General features: G+C 50.9%; 6 protein-coding genes across 6 annotated transcripts; 1 reads left to right on the forward strand and 5 right to left on the reverse strand.

Annotated features, from left to right (window-relative positions):
• Nucleotides 1-1,192: 1,192 nt before the first annotated feature.
• KY384_001800 (uncharacterized protein) lies at nt 1,193-2,458 on the reverse strand (the record flags this gene model as incomplete). The annotated part of the gene is made up of 6 exons (XM_044810326.1): nt 1,193-1,277; nt 1,329-1,460; nt 1,511-1,998; nt 2,114-2,180; nt 2,247-2,305; nt 2,399-2,458. The coding sequence occupies 6 exons, from the start codon at nt 2,456-2,458 to the stop codon at nt 1,193-1,195; spliced, it is 891 nt and encodes a 296-aa protein (XP_044672300.1).
• Nucleotides 2,459-3,435: 977 nt separating this feature from the next.
• Nucleotides 3,436-5,842, reverse strand: KY384_001801 (putative NRPS-like protein biosynthetic cluster; the record flags this gene model as incomplete). Its single annotated transcript, XM_044810327.1, has 6 exons — nt 3,436-3,665; nt 3,689-4,346; nt 4,410-4,605; nt 4,655-4,998; nt 5,121-5,570; nt 5,615-5,842. The coding sequence occupies 6 exons, from the start codon at nt 5,840-5,842 to the stop codon at nt 3,436-3,438; spliced, it is 2,106 nt and encodes a 701-aa protein (XP_044672301.1).
• An 838-nt stretch (nt 5,843-6,680) lies between these two features.
• On the reverse strand, nt 6,681-7,551 carry KY384_001802 (uncharacterized protein; the record flags this gene model as incomplete). Its single annotated transcript, XM_044810328.1, has 3 exons — nt 6,681-7,333; nt 7,376-7,446; nt 7,496-7,551. The coding sequence occupies 3 exons, from the start codon at nt 7,549-7,551 to the stop codon at nt 6,681-6,683; spliced, it is 780 nt and encodes a 259-aa protein (XP_044672302.1).
• A 346-nt stretch (nt 7,552-7,897) lies between these two features.
• KY384_001803 (uncharacterized protein) lies at nt 7,898-9,669 on the forward strand (the record flags this gene model as incomplete). The annotated part of the gene is made up of 3 exons (XM_044810329.1): nt 7,898-8,044; nt 8,095-8,311; nt 8,366-9,669. The coding sequence occupies 3 exons, from the start codon at nt 7,898-7,900 to the stop codon at nt 9,667-9,669; spliced, it is 1,668 nt and encodes a 555-aa protein (XP_044672303.1).
• A 355-nt stretch (nt 9,670-10,024) lies between these two features.
• Nucleotides 10,025-16,418, reverse strand: KY384_001804 (uncharacterized protein; the record flags this gene model as incomplete). Its single annotated transcript, XM_044810330.1, has 5 exons — nt 10,025-12,337; nt 12,390-12,657; nt 12,934-14,559; nt 14,688-14,916; nt 15,521-16,418. 5 exons carry the CDS (start codon nt 16,416-16,418, stop codon nt 10,025-10,027), a joined length of 5,334 nt encoding a protein of 1,777 aa, XP_044672304.1.
• A 3-nt stretch (nt 16,419-16,421) lies between these two features.
• Nucleotides 16,422-18,160, reverse strand: KY384_001805 (uncharacterized protein; the record flags this gene model as incomplete). Its single annotated transcript, XM_044810331.1, has 2 exons — nt 16,422-17,218; nt 17,488-18,160. The coding sequence occupies 2 exons, from the start codon at nt 18,158-18,160 to the stop codon at nt 16,422-16,424; spliced, it is 1,470 nt and encodes a 489-aa protein (XP_044672305.1).
• Nucleotides 18,161-18,180: the final 20 nt, after the last annotated feature.

An 18,180-nucleotide genomic window follows, 5' to 3' on the forward strand; every position in this document is an offset into this window, starting at 1 on the left:
GGAGTCTCTTACCTTGCTAAACACAACGTCCAGACTATCGACTCCTCGCAAGACAAGCCAAAACAATCCAAATAACGAGATGGGGAGTACTATAAGGCCAAATGCTAAAAGATACCTGCCACAATAGCGCTTACCTCTGCTGAATGGCACAGCCTCCGCTTACAAAGAATTCTTCACGAAGCACCACAGAAGCGGTGACGACGATCTCCCCCCCTCCCCGGTCCCCCCCAAAACCCAGCCCATTCCGAATCAGAAGCAGCAGCAGCAGGAGTCGCTCGTATAGCAACAATGAGACGAAGTGAGGCAGATATCACAAGATCCAACCGTCGTCAGCGAATAGGCTTTCAATCTGGCCCCTCAAGATCTTCCATTTAAGACTCTGAGTGTAGATAAAGCGCCATCTCATGCCAGATTGAGAGATGCTGACAACCTTCCCCAGTCCCCCAATCCCGCCCCCAACCCAACCCCAATCCGACCCCCAACCCAAACCCTAATTCGAATACAGGAACGAGCTGACCACTAACGTCAATTGGATCAAAAAGATCAAAATCTACCGACGTTTAGCCGTCTCATAATGACCGACCCTCCCTCGCCCACTAACAGGAGCCACGCTACTCCCCCCTCAAAAGCGGTCTAGAAACACTTGCCGTAGCTCGAGAATATCCATTCTTGGGCGATGCCAGCGTAGGCTACGAGTCGTACGTAATTAGAATCAGGACGGGAGCGGGGGACTGGGTGGGAGACAAGGTCTCGGCGGTGTAGGAAGTGCTAGATCTCTAAGCTTGATCAACAATCACCATTATCGAAACTTCTAGTACTCTAAGCAATGACAACTTTGTTCTGGATACGAGCTATATCTGATACAGTACATTTGACGCGCCTTGCCAGAGAAGTTCGAAACTAGTGCAGACAATTTCCATACCAAAGATATGAAACAAGTTCTTTTCAATTGGTTATCGAGGGAGAGGTATAGAATGGGTATCTGGATGGGCGAGAGATGAGAGCAAAAATGCAGACCCAGCAACACCTTCATTATCGACAGTCACATTCCCTACCACCATTCACAGCCATTCCCCTCTCTTCTTTTTTCCCCTCGCATTTGTGCAATTTTCTCGAATGTTTTTGGATGCAATTTCTTGGTGTGCTACATGCAGCGGATCGTAGCTGGTCTGGTCACGCAGTAACATGTAGTTTACGCTCCCTCGTCGTCATCACCGACACGGAGGGTACCCTCCTTACCGAAGCCATTGGCCCAGAAGCCCTCGATAGAGCCAGTGCTAATGCAAAGTGAGCTCAGGTATAAATGCTTTTAGTAACTTCGTGCTTACCTGGACAGAGAGTCATGAGTGAAGAGGAGCCAGAAGCCGAAGACAGGCTTAGCCAGAACGTCAAGGACGGCATAGGCAACAATCTCAGCGTCAACATCAGCCTTGCGAGAGCCGTCGGCAACGCCCCAGATCCTAGGTTGCGTCAGTACAGTCCGCTCTTATGAAAGGTTGAGGATTCATACACTGGGTAGACGGTCCACAGGATGAGTGTGAAACCGGCGATGGCAGTGAAGAAGGTGGCTGTCTTGGAATCCTTGCCCTTGACCACGCCACGAGCATTGAAAGCGAGCTGGTAGACGACGACAAGGTAGGCGATGCATGCAATAGCATACCAACCCCACTTGGGACCTGAGTCGACGGTGAAAGCGGCGAACAGACCGGTCAAGATCATAATGACATCGGCAACGATGGCAACCAGAATATTGGCACCAGCAAGACCAGCCAAGAGTGAGAGATCTAGGAGCAGGAGTGGGGTAGTCACACTCCAGTCAACATATCGAGCCCAGTAAACCTCGCGGTAGATGATGTGGTCGACATCTGGGAAGTTCTTTTGCTTCTCCTTAATGACGATCTTATTGTGGCTGATACCATCACCAACGGCCATGGCAAAGTAGGAGATGGCAGCGAAAGTCGTAATAAAAGCTGTCAGGATATGGAACAAACGTTTTTGCTACAGAACAGAGAGTCAGCAAGAGCTTGGTGTTGTGCGGGGTAGCTTGTTTCAGGCTGGTAGGCAGCGGTGGCCGCTGAAGGCACAGGCGAGGAGAGGAGAGGGGAGGACGTACGACTGGGACACGGAATGCCATAGCATAGAAGGCGATGGAGGAGATGACCATGATGACGAACACGACCCTGGAGTGTGGTCAGTGATGGTGGTTGCCTTTGGCTGACTGGTGGCAAATCAGGATGTAAACATACCAGAGGGTACGGTTGCCAACATCGCCAGACTTCTGGAGCTCTGGTGCATCGGGTACGACCTGGTCGAGCATCAGTATGAATCAAGCTGGATGGCATGGAAGGGCGGAGTTGTCGAGCTTGTTGGTAGCTGGAGGTACATGAGGGGAACTCACGGTTGGGATGGGCAAGGTGCTTGTAGCCTTCTTCATGGCGTCTCCGATGGAGTCAATCATGATTGCAGATGTATGCAAGTACTGTGATGGTGTGTTTACAGCTCTAATAGTGAGTGTTGAATTGATGAGATAGGGTGGTGATGGGTACTGATGGATGGAATGGGGAAAGAGGAGGAGAAGGAACAGCAGGAGCACAGACGGAGAGGAAAGAGAGCTATGGTTGGTGTCGAAGGCGCGGGTAATGATTGGCGGGCAGTGATTGGTTGGCAGAGGGAAGTGCGGGGTGTTCCAAGGCAGGTGACGAAAGCGAGACCGACCCCAAATTTGCGATCTTCTCCGTCCGTCACGCCTTCCGATTCTTTCGAAATTGCGGCAAGAACTGTGCATTCAGGCTATCTACTCATTGGGTCTAGAAGCCTGAGATCTGACGCATCGATTGAAGTCACTCTCCACTTTGATATGCCCGCTTGGTGGGCCATTTGCTGTGCTGGATATGGTGCATCTTCGTCGATTCCAGATCGAGTCTGTCATGATGACAAGACCCTATAACGTCCTCTGCCACCCGGAACATTTTGGTGTACCCTCGCGCCGTGTTCCTGGGGCAATCTCACTATCTATGCACCCCAGCTTCCCAGCTTCGATCTAGTGGAAGATACCTCAGCTGTCTTATCTGCCAAGCAGGCCGCGGATGTGCCTTCCCCCTTTCGCCTCTGGTTCTCAGTGCCGCTTGAATGCACGCGATATGGGATTCGCCTTTGGGGTCTGAGACCAGCCCAGCCTCGGCGGACTGCGGTGCCCCGCCTCTACTGATGAGGATTGGAGGGGCGTCAGAAGCGACTACCATATAGATTCTCAGGTGACTCGGTTTAGACTCGGTACAGTAGAGAATCTGTCAGAGCGACAGGCTGCAGCATCTGGACCAGCAATTACGCAGCCATTGGCCGATGTCTCCTCGGGAAGGAATCTCGCTGCAGGGTCTTCGAAGAGGGCCGAAGGGTGCATGAGCGCTAGATTTAAACTTGCAGGATGTAGCACATTCAAGGACTAACTTTATATGGAACTTGTAGCAAGTACAAAACGATCGTATTGAGCAGACTATCAGCTTTCATGACATCCTGTGCCCTGTTCAAAAACAATGCTTGTTGTACATTATGCTTCCACCACCAGTCTATCATTCCGGCTTCATCCTCTACCCTAACAAGCAGAGTAGTTGCGTATGCAAACTCGCATTCTATCTGAATAGTCACGTAGACCTGTATCATGCCGGCTGATATCCTTAGGTCTACGCACCGATATGAGTCAGATCCAGTACCCCTGGTAGCTCGTCTTCCCGTGTCGCTGCGGTTTTCGTAGTCTCTGTCTCATCCTTCACCTTTTGGGTCGACTGGAATGTCTCCACCAACGTGGATTCATGGTCTGGTGTAAGGAACTGTTGCTCGTCCTTTTCATTGTCGCTAAAGGTTGGAGAATCGGTAGCCAATGAAGGAGTCATTGAGGAAGCCTGTGTGATGGTCTCATCATTCGGCCACTCGAAACTGGATGTCGCTGACTGAATAGATTCACCGGAAAGCAGCGCAGGCAACTGCTCTGTGTAAGCGGTGGTAGTATTGATGGTAAGATGCTGTTGGTTCTCGTTCTCACGTGCTGCAAGTTTTGATAAATCCTGTCGAATGATCTTGCCCATCGCATTCCTTGGTAGAGCGTCGACAAATATCACACCACCCGTGAGCGCCTTGAATTTTGCGAGATCTAGGGACATGAACGTCTTGATCTCCTCTTCAGTAACATGGGCTCCGGATACTTGAACGACGTAGGCTCGAGGAAGCTCCGTGTCGCCTTCGACGGAAGAAACACCGATCACCGCAGCTTCTTTGATGCTAGGATGCAATATCAACTGAGCCTCAAGCTCAGCAGGCGATATTTGCCATCCACGTACTTTGATCAGTTCCTATTTTGGGGGAGGCAAGGGTTAGCCCTAACCCTCGGACATACGGAGGCTAGGACCACGCACCTTTTTGCGATCGACGATATATATCTTGCCATGCTCCACATATGCAACATCTCCAGTGCAAAGCCAGCCATCTTCGTCAATTGTAGCGGCAGTGGCTTCCGGGTCGTCTTTGTAGCCTTGCATGATGACCGGGCCGCGTATGTATATCTCGCCTCGCACAAGGTCTTCTTTCACAGTCTCGCCGTCTTGAATGAGTCTAGAACCGTGTCAGTAATAGATCGCTGAAAGCATGCCGCAGTACTTACTTCGCTTCCATACCAGGCAAGAGCCGACCGACAGAGCCGCTATGATCTTTTTCGGGCCACAAAAATGTTGTGATCCAACCAGCCTCAGTCATGCCCCAGCATTGGATCAGTCTTGCGGTAGGACGCAGAAGGCGGAACATCTCATTCTGTGTGATTTGCACAAGTGGGGATCCCGCGCACCAAACGGTCCGTAGTGATCGAAGATCTTCGTATGCGGTGCATGTGCGCTTGAGGATGGTAACGATAATGGTGGGAACCACCGTCGTTTCTGTGATCTCATGTGTGCGAATGCAGGCAAGGAACTTCTCGAGGTCAAATCGGCGCATGACATATGTCGCTACTCCCTGCCAGAGGGGTAGCGTATGGGCAAGAGGAAAGACAAATCCATGAAAAACTGGATTCACAAGGAGACGCGAGATCTATGACTGTAAGCGTGGGTATCCTCACTTTAGGAAGAATCTCTGACAGTGTACGGCTTTCGATCTTTGTCGTTCAGCATATCCATTTGCGCTGTCAGGTTGTAATGCGAAATCATCGCAAATTTGGGAAGACCAGAAGTTCCGCTGGTTGAGAGTAACGCGGCTGTCGTTCCTTTGGCCTCCTCGATACTGGAGATTTTTGCGCAGTCACCTTCTCCATGGCCTGAGAGTGTCTCCCAGGTCGCGAAGTCTGGAAGAGCTTGCTGCCCTTTGGCATTGATCTGGAATATCCTCGACGCCGGCAACACATTTTCGAACGCCGTCATGGAGACTTTCGCAAGAGCATCGCTATCTGAAATGAGGAAACGTGTGTCGGTACATTGGATCTGACGGATCATCTCCGTTGGAGTATAGGCAGGATTGCTGCCGGTGTAGACACCGCCTGCGCCCACAATTGCCAGGAACAGCAGCGGATAGATGACCTGCGCGACGTCAACCTTGGAAGTCGAAAGGGCAAAGAATGAAGAGCTGATCCACTTACATCGTTGAAAGCATGCACACATACACAGTCGCCTTTGTTCAATCCGGCAGCTTTGAGTCCTGCAATGAGTTTTCGAACAGAGGTTCTAGCTTCTGAGGCAGTATACGCTCGGGCAAGGTCCTCAGCGTCGATATAAATCCCTCGATCCTGATCGTACGACTCATTGGATAAGACTCTCGAAACGACATTGAAAGATCCGCCAAGATCTGTTTGCTCGATGGCCGCCATGATTGCAACTGTGCTGAGGGTCCAAAACTGATGGGAGCTGAAATACTCGGCTCCATACAACAGGGTGTAAGTATAAGGATCGATGCAATTTGAAAAATGCCTTTGTTCAGCTGCGGCGCTCTCGTCACCCTTCACTCAAAATTGACCTCATGACAAATGCGGAGAAATTGTGTTCAGAAAGTCCTGTCTGGTATCCACTCAATGCAGTGTCAAATGACGAACCGCAAGCGACAGCGGCAACTATGGACGGTTAGTGTTCCCACTTTGATGAGCCTCAGACCAGGATGGGATCTCGTGGGGGGGTCGCTGGGCGGAGCGCCACGTGTGTGTTAGGGTCGACACTGCGAGATGCGACGATCGCATTCCGTTCGTTTATCGAGTCTGGGATGAAAGGAATGCGAACCCACGGAAAGCACAGAGACAAGCAGGAGAGAGCATTGCGACACATTCAAATTCCACAGTCATGGTATTCATGCAAGGCGTGAATGGTTGTTTTACCACGGAAACGATGAGACAAGGACTGGCTGCGTGATTATCGATGCGATAACTGTACGATGCAAGGATACAACTCCTCACGGTAACCTTGATTATTGGTGGCGACCAAGGATTCGCAAGACAGCATTAGTCATTCGCTTCTTGTTGGGCCACTTGGAGGGGCGTACCTTTTTCACACGCAAGCTCATGAGTTCCCTGCGGTATCGGACGATGCAGATGCAAGAGTATGCCCTCAATCACTGCCAGAAAGATCTCAGAAGGCCGATACACTAGAGCCACGGGTGCAAATGTTTGCAGGGTGTATATCGTTGACAATGGATCACAAGACTTTCAGCTGACTCATTCACTTCTCATCTTCGCTGCCATCAGGATCTGAGCTCAGATACTTCCACAAAGCCTTCAAAGTACCGAATCCCATGATGCCACCCTCTTCTGATTCCCCAAAAACACTCTTCGGCTTCGCCTTTGGTCTTTCAGGCCCCCCACCCGGTGGCGGAGGCGACTCCAATTTCCCCTCTACCTTCGGACGTCTCTCAAACCCTTCTTCCACCTTCTGCATCCTGGTCTCCTTGGCCTTAGCCTCATCACTCTTTTGCCTTACGGCCTCGAGAACACCCCGGCTATCACTATCCTGACCTTCATCTTTTTCTTTCTGCCTCGCGAGCCGCGTCCTCTCGGCTTCTTCCCGCTGCGCATTCTGTATATCTTTGACCTTCTCCCTCCATAAGTGATCTTCTGCGTCGCGAGCCTCGAGCTCTCTAATCCAAGCGTCCTTCTTGGCCTGTTTGTCCTGCTCTTTCTTGAGCTTCACGTATTCGCCACGTTTTAAGCGATCGGCGTTGTAGTAGAAAGAACCCCCCAACATGGCCACAATAGTAAATGATTGTGCATAGAGACGGTATCGGAAATATTGGTTCGTGCGCGAGGAATCACCGCTTCGGGATGATCTAACGGCATTCTGAAGAGCCCAGACCGTAAGGGCGCAGCCTGGAATAGCTGTTAAATGCGAAGAGAATGCGTGTCACGGGGATCACAAACCGACAGGAATCAGAGGCTCCTCCTTGAGCCGACGCGTAAATTTGTGCAGTCGTTTCTCATTGTGAAAGTCTCTGTATGGTGGTCAGCTCATCCTCACGAACATGTTTCATGTTGCCGTACGCATCTTGGTCGAAGGAGGAGGGGAGCGGTGCTTCTGATAGATCAGGATCGGCCATCTTTTGCGCCTGTCGAGCGGAGAATAGGTAAGGTTGATGGAGCCTCCAGCTAGGCTAGTCAGGGCGCATATTCTGCGGACGACTTCACGTTCCACTCATGAGTAAATTTGAACAAGATTTCCCTCAATGTACAACCACGCGTTGATGAACGTGCCCTCATTACGTTGTGTTCACCAGGCCAGGATCATATTTTACGGATAATGACATACAGGATCTGATAGGTCGCGGGAGATCAGCACGGAAGGCGCCGAGATCACCAAAGTCAATGTCCCGAGAGTGAAAATAATCTGTGAATACTTTCAACGCTTGAGTTGTGACCACTTTGGACAGGTTTTCATCGAGGATCATGGCATCCGAAGCTCTACCCAATGGCAATCATAACGCCATGCCATTGACCGAATATTCAGCCACTCCTGATGTAAACGGCGCACAGAAGACTAGTGCTTCTTCATCCATACCTGCAGAATATCTGCTTTCGGATGGCCACCCCGACGTACGAACTCCCCAATCATACTGCAGTCAACTACTGACACTTTCTGAAAGTATCTCCGCCTCATTCTCGCTTCTCGCGTCTACGAAGTCGTCCAAGAAACCCCCGTCACACGCGCCCACAATCTCAGCAAACGACTTGAATGTGAAGTCCTCTTGAAAAGAGAAGATCTACAACCCGTCTTCAGTTTCAAATTGCGAGGGGCTTACAACAAAATGGCACACTTAGACAAAGACAGTCGGTGGAAAGGCGTAGTGGCCTGCTCAGCCGGTGAATAATGGGACTCCATCGAAAAGTCGGCGCCGGGCGCTGAATCGGATTCAGGAAACCATGCTCAGGGAGTCGCCTACTCTGCCCGCCAGCTTAAAATACCCGCAACAATAGTCATGCCAGCTGGTACACCTTCAATCAAGCATCTCAACGTCTCAAGGCTGGGAGGATCAGTAATTCTCCATGGCGAGGACTTCGACTCCGCGAAGGCCGAAGCCCACCGTCTTGAAGGACTCCACGGCCTCACAGACATCCCACCCTTCGATGATCCGTATGTCATAGCAGGCCAAGGCACCATAGGCATGGAACTCCTTCGCCAGACCAACCTCCAAGAACTCGAAGCAGTCTTCTGCTGCGTCGGTGGCGGTGGGCTCATCGCTGGTGTCGGCTTCTACATCAAACGCATAGCACCGCACGTGAAAATAATCGGCGTAGAAGCCCACGACGCCAACGCAATGGTCCAATCTCTCAAAACAGGCTCACGCGTTACTCTAAACGAAGTCGGCCTCTTCGCCGACGGTGCGGCTGTCAAATCCGTCGGCGAAGAAACCTTCCGCCTCTGCCGCACGGTCGTCGACTCCGTAATCGAAGTAACCACGGACGAGACCTGCGCCGCCATAAAAGACATCTTCGAAGACACCCGCACAATCGTCGAGCCCGCAGGCGCCCTCGCGCTCGCCGGCCTCAAAAAATACATCGCCGCAAACCCAAGCATGAACACAAAACGGCAGCTGGTAGCCCTCGCCTCAGGCGCAAACATGAACTTCGACCGTCTGCGCTTCGTAGCCGAGCGCGCCGCGCTAGGCGAACAGAAAGAAGTCCTCATGAGCGTAACCATCCCCGAGCGTCCCGGCGCCTTCGCAGACCTGATAAAAGCCGTCCTCCCCCACGCGGTGACCGAATTCAGCTACCGGTACGCCGACCCCAGCTCCGCCACCGTGCTAATGGGCATCTCCGTCACAGCCTCCACGCGCGCAGTCGAGGTGGCGGATCTCATCAGGCGCCTCTCTCACGCGGGGATGGAAACACACGACCTATCGGGCGACGAGCTGGCGAAAACGCATATCCGGTATCTAGTGGGCGGGCGGAGTAACGCGCCGGATGAGAAGATGTATATGTTCGAGTTCCCCGAGCGGCCGGGGGCGTTGATAAAGTTCTTGTTTGCGTTGAGGCCGGGGCAGAATATCAGTCTTTTCCACTATCGGAATCACGGGGGCGATGTGGCGAAGATACTGGCGGGGATCCAGTGTCCGGATGGGAAGGAGAAGGAGGAGCTAGAGGGGTTTTTGAAGCAGCTGGGGTATCCGTATGAGGAGTGCACGGAGCATGCTGTTTATAAGAGGTTTTTGAGGATGTGAGAATCCAAGGTTCAGAGGCCTGGTGTGAGAGAGATGCGTATTGTGGGTTATGTTGAGGACGATGTAATTGGTCTATGTCAAGATACTGGTTATCAAATACCAAGCTTAGAGATCCTTGAATATGAGAACAAGAAGTTCACGATTAATGCAGTCTTACGGCTGCTCATCACATCGGACAAGCAAAACTTCAGTACCAACCAAACCTCATTGGACTACTTTAAAATGCAATGTAACCCTACTCCAAATAAAACTACTCTAAACTTCCCACCAAGGAATCCAACACAACCTCTCTCCCAGGCAATCATCCATCACGTACCCAAACCTTCCCCTTTCCCCCTTCCACCACCAAACACCCTCACATCTCCTTCCCCTTCCCCTTCTCCTTCTCACCCAATCTATCCTCAAGTAACCCCCACTGCTCCACAAACAAGCCTCTAATCTCCTCCCTCAACTCCTCAAATCCCCTCTCCACAACCTTCTCCACAACCTTCTCCACAACCTCATGGAGATCGACCCCACTCGAAGTGCCGACTCTATCACCAGTCCCAGAACCTTGACCTCCCTTCTCCCTACCTTTCTCCTTGCCCTTACGGGCGTGGCCGTGAGGACGTCGTTTGTCGGGGCTACTAGCAATAGCAGCATCATACCTCCCCGCAGCGAGAATATGCGCCGTAGCGCTCTCGCTTCTCAACAAATTATCCGACGAAGTGGTGGTATCCGGATCTTGCTGCTGCTGCCGCTCCTGCTGCTGTTGGGGGAGACTGGTAAAGTCTCTGGTCCTGGGCTCATCATCGATAACGCTATCGATTCTATCATCCTTCCCACCTTTTCCCCTACCTTTCCCTGACTGCGGCTTTACAAGGTTGCCATATGAAAGTTCTCGCATAGGGTATGATATAAAGTATGAAGTACCAGGTGGCCCGGGCACGGTAACGAACTCCGGCAACTTCATAACGGCTGCTGTACGATTCGGAAGCTGTTGTTGCTGGGAAGGGTATTGTGGCCAGGTATCTGTACTTTCGTTGCTTGGGCTTGCGTTCACGGAAGAGACGCCCGCTGACCAGTCGTCTACTGTATCGGTCGAGGAGGCGGGTGAGGTAGATTGTAGGCTTTGTGGAGGGCTAGCCTGCGACGGTGCAGTTCCGTAGGTTGAGATCGTTGCTTGGCTTGGTACTACTGTATCATGTGGGAGGGTATCAAGGGGTTGAGGGTCACGCTCTGAAGGGTTGGTGGACTTTACTGATAGTGCTGCTGCATATGATGAGGGGTTCTCTGGTGGTGGTGGAGTAGAAGAGGATTTTCGGTTGCGTCGAGCCTTAATGAGTATTGGCTTTGATCGGGGAAATGTTGAGCCTCTGCGATGAGAGCAAGAGCTGGCGCTGCTACGGCGTCTTTGGGGGCTTTCGGGGGAAAGTCTAATTTTGTGACCAGCTGCTTCGAGCGCCTTTTGAGCTTTGCGAGTGTACAGGCGGCCGCCTTCCTTGGGCTTTGGCCGTGGCGGGACAGATGGTTGGACCCTACCTTCTCGAGTGACATTCGATGGGAGGTCGTTCGATAAAAGCTCTTCGTTCTGGTTGGAAATATCGACCTGTCCGAGTGGGGGTTGCGCCGGTTGTAACAGTTTAAAGAAGTCAGACAGCGAGCTTTCTTCAGTTGACTTGCGAGGCGTGGACTTTGTCTTGTGCTTCAGCTCTTCAACGTGGTACTCGCTCAATTTCTCCTTTACAGGTTCCTCATGGCTTTTTAGCGCATTATCTACTTTCCTCTCCGCCCACTCAATGTTGACGATGCGACCCCGCCGAAGGCCAAAGGCGCGTTGTCCCAATGCTTTGCCTTCTAGATCGAAGAGAAGTACCTTGCCATCTTGGCGTCCAACAGCAATACGGTAGTCCTTATGAGACGGAGTCATAGTATCATCAGTCCCATCATACTGAGCAATAGGCCGGTCCTCTCGAGCGTATATGACAGAAACGCAAGTCACGGGACGATGTATATGCCAGGATTTCAGAAGCACAGCCTGGCTTTTGTTGGGTTGTGAGAAGTCCACGACACAACATTTGCCGTCGCCACCAGCTGTGACGGCCATTGCTTTGTGTCCAGGAAGCAAGGAGACAGAAGTAAGGCCCCATTGGTCTGCAGTAACGGTAGCGTTTTCACTCTTAGGGTCATGTCCACGGTCAGCAACACTCTCGTCTGATCGATCTTTAGTTATGGGGGTATGGATTCTTTTGAGAGAGGCAACCTCTCCAGCAGCGCCAGCACTGCCTGTAACCTGCTCTCGAGCATCGCCATTACGTCGCAGGATACGACTCGCGTCATAGACAGCGATCGTACCGTCTGCGAAAGCAAGGAGGAAAATATTCCCTCGCTCAGGATGGAATGTCGCTGCAACGACGGCAGAAGAGGAGCAGTTAGGTCGTAGCAGAACTCGTGGTGCTCCTGTTACAATATTGCGAATATAGATCGTGGGAGGTCGAAGGGAGCTTGATAACAGCAGGTTCGAGTCACTCGACAGTGTGAACACTACAGGAGGAGATGGGTGCGTGATTTGAAGGGGCAAAACTTTCGAATCCCTCATACAGACGACTTGAACCGACTTCCGTACGCTTGTTGTAAAGTAGAGATCTTGAGGTTTCCACCCCGAGTAATGCAAGAGCCTTATTTGTCCCTATGTAATTTAATGCTTACACATTTGTCCATCAAATGCTAGACGAACGTACCTCACAGCCTTTAAGCACGTATTTTCTTTCCTTCTCTTGACGACCCGTATGCAAAAGCGCGGCTAGAGTGCCATTGTCGCCAGTGAGCACCTGCGAAGCATGAATACTACCTCCAGAGCTAGAACTGAATAGCTCTGTCACCCCTGACATATCCCATGAGAAGACAACCAGCGTCGTGGTGACTATGAGCCGATGAGTTGACGGTAAACCCGGTTTCTGGTGCGAGTCCGTATCTGATATCACAGAATTTGAGGAGGGTCGTTGATGGCTGTCTTTATTCGGTGACATAACGATAGCTACATTCAACAAGATGGTACCTCGTTAAGATGCTAGTCGTTGTAGGCTTGAGCATTGGTCGAGACAAGGAGTTGAAATTCTAGATCCCTGCCCAATTCGCCGACCACTTGACGGAAGGTGCGACCCAGGAAACCATTAGCTACAATGATCATCACTAAAGGGGTTGTTGCTTCCGAAAGGACTGCAGATGCTTGCTTGTAATGATGACTCAACCCATACTGCCTCCACTGCCAGCGTGGTTGCCTACCAAGCCAGCCATCTCCAACAAGGCACGATCGCTCTCCACGTCCTTGCCTCTCCTAATATGATTTCTGGCAGCCGCCTCCTCTCTTCAAATTCCCACGCTTTCCTCTGCCTCTCCGCTTCCTCGTCTCCTCCGCAACCCCAGATCTCCAAGCTCTCAATCTCGAAACGATCCTGCCAGTCATCCCTCCTAGACTCACTAGGATGAAATGATCCGCCACCGGCGCTATCGTGGTTGAAGACCCCAAACTCGAGACTTTCGTCTAAAGTCAGAGAAACAGCGCCTAAGGAGGTGGTTTTGGAGGCGAGACCGGAAAATGAGTGAGAGCGAGGAGCGGGAGACCCGAAAGCGAGACCCGATTTGTTGAAGGTGAAGTAATCATGGCTGAGAGAGCTCGGTCGAAAAACCTCATGAATAGGGGCTAGTTGGAATAGGAGACACTTGCTGCCACCAGCGACACCCTTGTGCGTGTGCTTCCACGGCATGTCGAGGTAAGCGCCATAAATGACCTCGTTGGAGGTACTGTTGCCTTTACTGCTGTCAGGATAACGTTTGGGAGGCAAGCTTTCGGCATATGTGCGTTCGCGCGTGCCCTGAGGATTGGAGGGAAGGCGTGTGCCGGACACAAGGAGAATACTAGGCGATGGCCAATTGAAGACTTTCTGCTCTATTGACCTCATACTAAAGCCGGCGTTTCCGCCGAGGTAGAGAGGGCGTAGACGACGGAAGACGGTGTTGCCTTTTAGGAAGAATGATAGTTGGCTGAGGATGTTGAGGTTAATAATCTCACCTTCACTCGGTATAAGCGGTTCTGGTGGCATATTCAGCGTTGGACTCATTGGAGATTTTGGTGAGATAGGAGAGATTGGAGATGTTGGAGACATCACCTGGGGCGAGGAGACTACTGCGGCAGCTGAAGATCTTCGTCGATGCTTAGAAAGATCGAGGTTCTTGCTGAACATGAAATGCTCAAAGAGCGGATTCAGTCCATCAAAGAGGTATGGCAGAGAGGTTGGTATGATGGTATTGAAGTTATGGTAGAATATTCCTGGATTTCGTTCCGGCGTAAACGACCAAAGAATACAGTCCGCTACACTTTTCAGTCCCTCAACTCTGTCGTCGGTCAAACGTTGCGCGTGCTTTGAAAGGGACTCCTGGGCATCTAATGGCGCAATGACCAAAAGCAGCATCAACAATCGTCGAAAGTTATCCACAGGAATCTGCGCGTGATGAATCTTAGTATCACTCCTCTGATCGTGCTTGAACACCTCGATCGCGTCTAGAGAGTCCAATGCCGCGAGAGCAAGTTCATCATCGTCCTCTTCTTCATCTTCGTCATTTCTTGCCCGATCAATCTCGAAGCCTAGTGCATGGGTCGCTTCGCTGGCTTTCTCATCGGCTCCAGTCTCGTTCAACATCTTCTCCAGCCCAGTCGGAGACGGCAGCTTTTCCATGCTCATCCTCCGATCGAAGACAGCAAGGCTTCTGAAAAGCAGTTTGTTCCTATCCGTCTTTCCCCTCTTCAAGACCTTGCCGTATCGTTCCGTCATAATTACCACAACCTTTAGCACGGCTTCGATTGTGAGGATACACGGCGCTTGGGAGGCGAAAGGAAAAGCTCCAAGATATCTGCCACGCGGTGTTTCATTAGCTATGTTGTTCAAGTGTCTTCCTAAATCCCTTCTTCTATCGACTGGCCCTCTTCCTGCCCATCCAAATGTAGAGCCAGTCTTCTCCTAGATTGAGAAGACACATACGTAGCCATCTGATATACCACCTGCCCGGTCCCCAAGGCTCCGCCAGCGCCGTCTGGAAGCACCAGGAATCTGCATAGCGTCTCTTCTTTCCAGTACAACATACCATCCTGCGTGTCGGCGAGGGAGCGAAATACATCCTTAAAATGGGTGATCTCGAGTGGTGTGAAGCATTTTTTCGCGAATCGGACGGCGAGTTCGTGACTGAGCTGCTCTGCAAATACGTGATGACCTGTCAGCCATCATCGACGCAAGGAGCCAGAATGGGCAGAAGCTCTGAAGCTAGACCGAGCTTCGAGTCTCGAGGTTGGGAGAGGGGGCTTGCTCAACCTGTAGAGACATTGTGAGGCTCGGGAGCCTCAGAAGACTGATCTTGGCCCATTGTGGGCTTCAAATATCAGCTCAAGAATGGGTACTCATGTTGCATCTCCTGTTTCATAGAAGCAAGCAATGCAAGGTGGGATGTTGTTCCTTGAAGAGCGGCTTAATTCCCTTAATTCCGGTTGATATCGAGAGAATAGTCCTTGTCTCTGCCTAGGGTAACCTGAAGAAGGCTACTCCTGTTCTTGAATAGAGATCGAGCCTCTTAAGTGACTGAATATCTTTTTCAAGAACCGTCGTCAAGTAGCAATTCAATTAAATTCCATTGATCTCTCTACCAATAATAATGTACAATGATAAAGCCTGCTTCGAGAGAGCTAGTGCTGCATTGCTCTTGCTCCATTCCACCACCTAAATTCAGCTTCTACCATTATTGCTATTTTCCGTCGCCTTGAGTCAATATGAAACAGCTTTTCAAGCTCTATTAAACCGTTGTATAGGCACGATGGACATACCGACAACCCCGTTACGGTTCGTCACGCAGATCTCCCTCAACCACCAAGCGACCTTGCCATCCTTGCGTGCATCTCTGGGGATCCTAATCCATTCGTTCCGCAGGATATCACGTTCGTTGGGGGATCCCCAGGGTGAGGATGTCGTGTGACGATTGATTTTTGTCTGCAGGCCCCAGGCATTTTTTTTAATGACTTGCGTCCTTGTCAATCCATCAAGAAGCCCACCCAGAACTCGATTGCCGCTAACATCGCTCTTTCTCTCTTTGACTTCGAGGAAGTCGAGTATCGCCGAGTCCTCATGATCCCTTCTTTCTGCTGCCAAATTGACTGTTCGTTCGACATCGCTTGCGCTAGAGCTAGCTGTATTGGCACCGGGTGTAGCTTGCCCGTCAGAATCGTCGCTCTGAGTAAGGTCTTGAGGTGCCTGTCGATCGTAGTCCTCCAGCTCTCCCTCTTCAAGATCTTCTTTGATATGTTCGTTCTCTCGCTGTTTCGTAGATTTATCCTCGCGTCCGTTAGGCCCCTGCGCGGAATTACATTCACGAGACTCTCTGGTTGAGTCGCCTCCCACTATTTGACGATTACGGAACGTATACGCGGATGGCACCTCCCAGCTCTTGGAAAGTGATGAAATCTTAGCGGCTGCTCGTTTAACATAATTTCCAGATTCCACCAGTCCACTGGCTTTGTTGGGAGAGGATGGCGTCAAGACATCGCTTGCCTGGTATCTCGTAGGCCGTACGTTTGTCAATGGCGTCAATCTACCAGGCGAAAGTGGTGTAGTCTTTTTCGTTGGGGCTAGCTTCGAGCCTTTACCTTGAATGCCTTGCAACAGAAAATCAGCCAGCGACTCTTGCAGGTCTTGGGCGACAGAGGAAATTTGTTTCATTGAAGGCATATTCTATTTACCTGCAGAGACTTTGCTTGAGAGTTCGACATCCTCCAAACTGTCATCGATTCGTCTATCATCATTCCTCAAAACTTCACTGCGTAGGTTCTTGGCTCTCGCGTTTCCACTGAGTAGTTTGGCCGCCTTGCTCGCGTCATCTTCAAGATCAATTAGGTCATCACTCTCTCGCACTTCAGATACATTACCATTGGTTCTAGTCTTTTCCATGAGATCAAGCCACATTTGATCCGCCTTGGATTCGGCATCAGCTGTCGGTCCACTCTTTTCGACGTCTGGATGTGCCTCTCCCTTAGAGACTTCAGGCGTTTGGCTTTCAACGTCTGTCGGTTTTGCCGAAGGGGGTTCGGCTTGATGAACTGGATTCGCAGAGACCTTCGTCTTGCGAAGATGAGGTGGTAATGCTTTGGGCGAGTTCTGCATTACCTGGTCCTCGGCCATACCAGACACCGCAGCTCCGCTCTCGCTATCATGTGTCTCCGAATCGTTCGATGTTTTTACCTTTCCAACAGGTTTGAACGGTGTGGCTTGGTTCGACAACGATAACTGAGACTCAAAACTGACACTTCGCTCGCTTGGCTTGCAAGGGAGAGGCGTTGATGGTGCTGTCTCAGCGTTCATACTTCCTATCAACCAATTAGATGGTGTGAAAGGAGCAACGCGAGGGTCCATTCTGTAATTGCCTGAGATTGCTTGTTCAGGAAGTTGCTTTTTGAAGGTCCCAACATCTATTTGATTGGGCTGAAGTGTCTTTGCTTTCTCAAAATCTTCTTCTCCTGGGACATTGAGTACTAGACAGTCATGTTAGCTTCCCGCGTTGTCGGACGCCGACGCTGATGTTGAGGGCTCACAGGAAGAAAGTCGTTGGTTTGACATCTTATGTGAAACAGGTGACACGGTTGATACATTATTTGCAAATCCACTTTGAAGTATTGGTCGAGATGGTAAAGGACTCGATTGCACGATTGTTGATGAGACCACTGTATTAATGATCCCCGAAGAAGGGCCTGATGTGACACTTTAGTGTGATTATCAAGGATGGTTGGGGAAACAGTCGTACCTTGGTTGCTAGACAACATCACAGGAGCATCCTGGCTCTGCCCCTCTACGTATCCATTCCGCAAATGATTTAGAATGGCGTCGCATTGGGTCATCAGTCCCTCAACCGACGAGGCTGCCAGTTGGTTGGCACTGTTGATATAACGACATTCAGCTCGCACTTTCTCGAGAGCCTTGTCAGTCGATATAGTGGCATTAGTGAGCTTGTCATGTTGAACTCGTATGTGTTGGAGAGCCTCGTCTGCCAGCTCTTTGGCAGCAACGGCTTCATCTCGTTGAGCTCGCAGTTTCTCGAAATCTTCGGATGAAGTTTTTTCAGCACTTTTCATTTCATCATACTGAGCTCGCATTTGCTCTAGAGTCGTGTCTGCCAACTTGGTGGCAGTATTAGCTTCGTCGAGTTGAGCTCGCGTTTGCTCTAGAGCCTGGTTGGCATGATTTAGCCTCTTCTGCAGTCTGGCAACGTGACTGTAGTAGATGGTGAGCTCCTCATCCTTTCCGGTTATCTCTTCCTGCAATCGGCCGTGTTCTCGCTCTAAGAACGTGATCCGCTCATTCAGACGATCGGTCTCATCTCTCTGGTGCTTGACATTTCGGCTTGCCTGTTGTGCTTCACCCATTGCAAAGCTGCTTTCCGTATTACCGTTGTACGTAGCCATGTGGTGTGCATCCATCGGTCGCAGAAGAGGAGGAT

Source organism: Bacidia gigantensis, assembly GCF_019456465.1.
Source record: "Bacidia gigantensis strain McMullin 20006 chromosome Unknown contig_134, whole genome shotgun sequence".
Classification (NCBI taxonomy): Eukaryota; Fungi; Ascomycota; class Lecanoromycetes; order Lecanorales; family Ramalinaceae; genus Bacidia; species Bacidia gigantensis.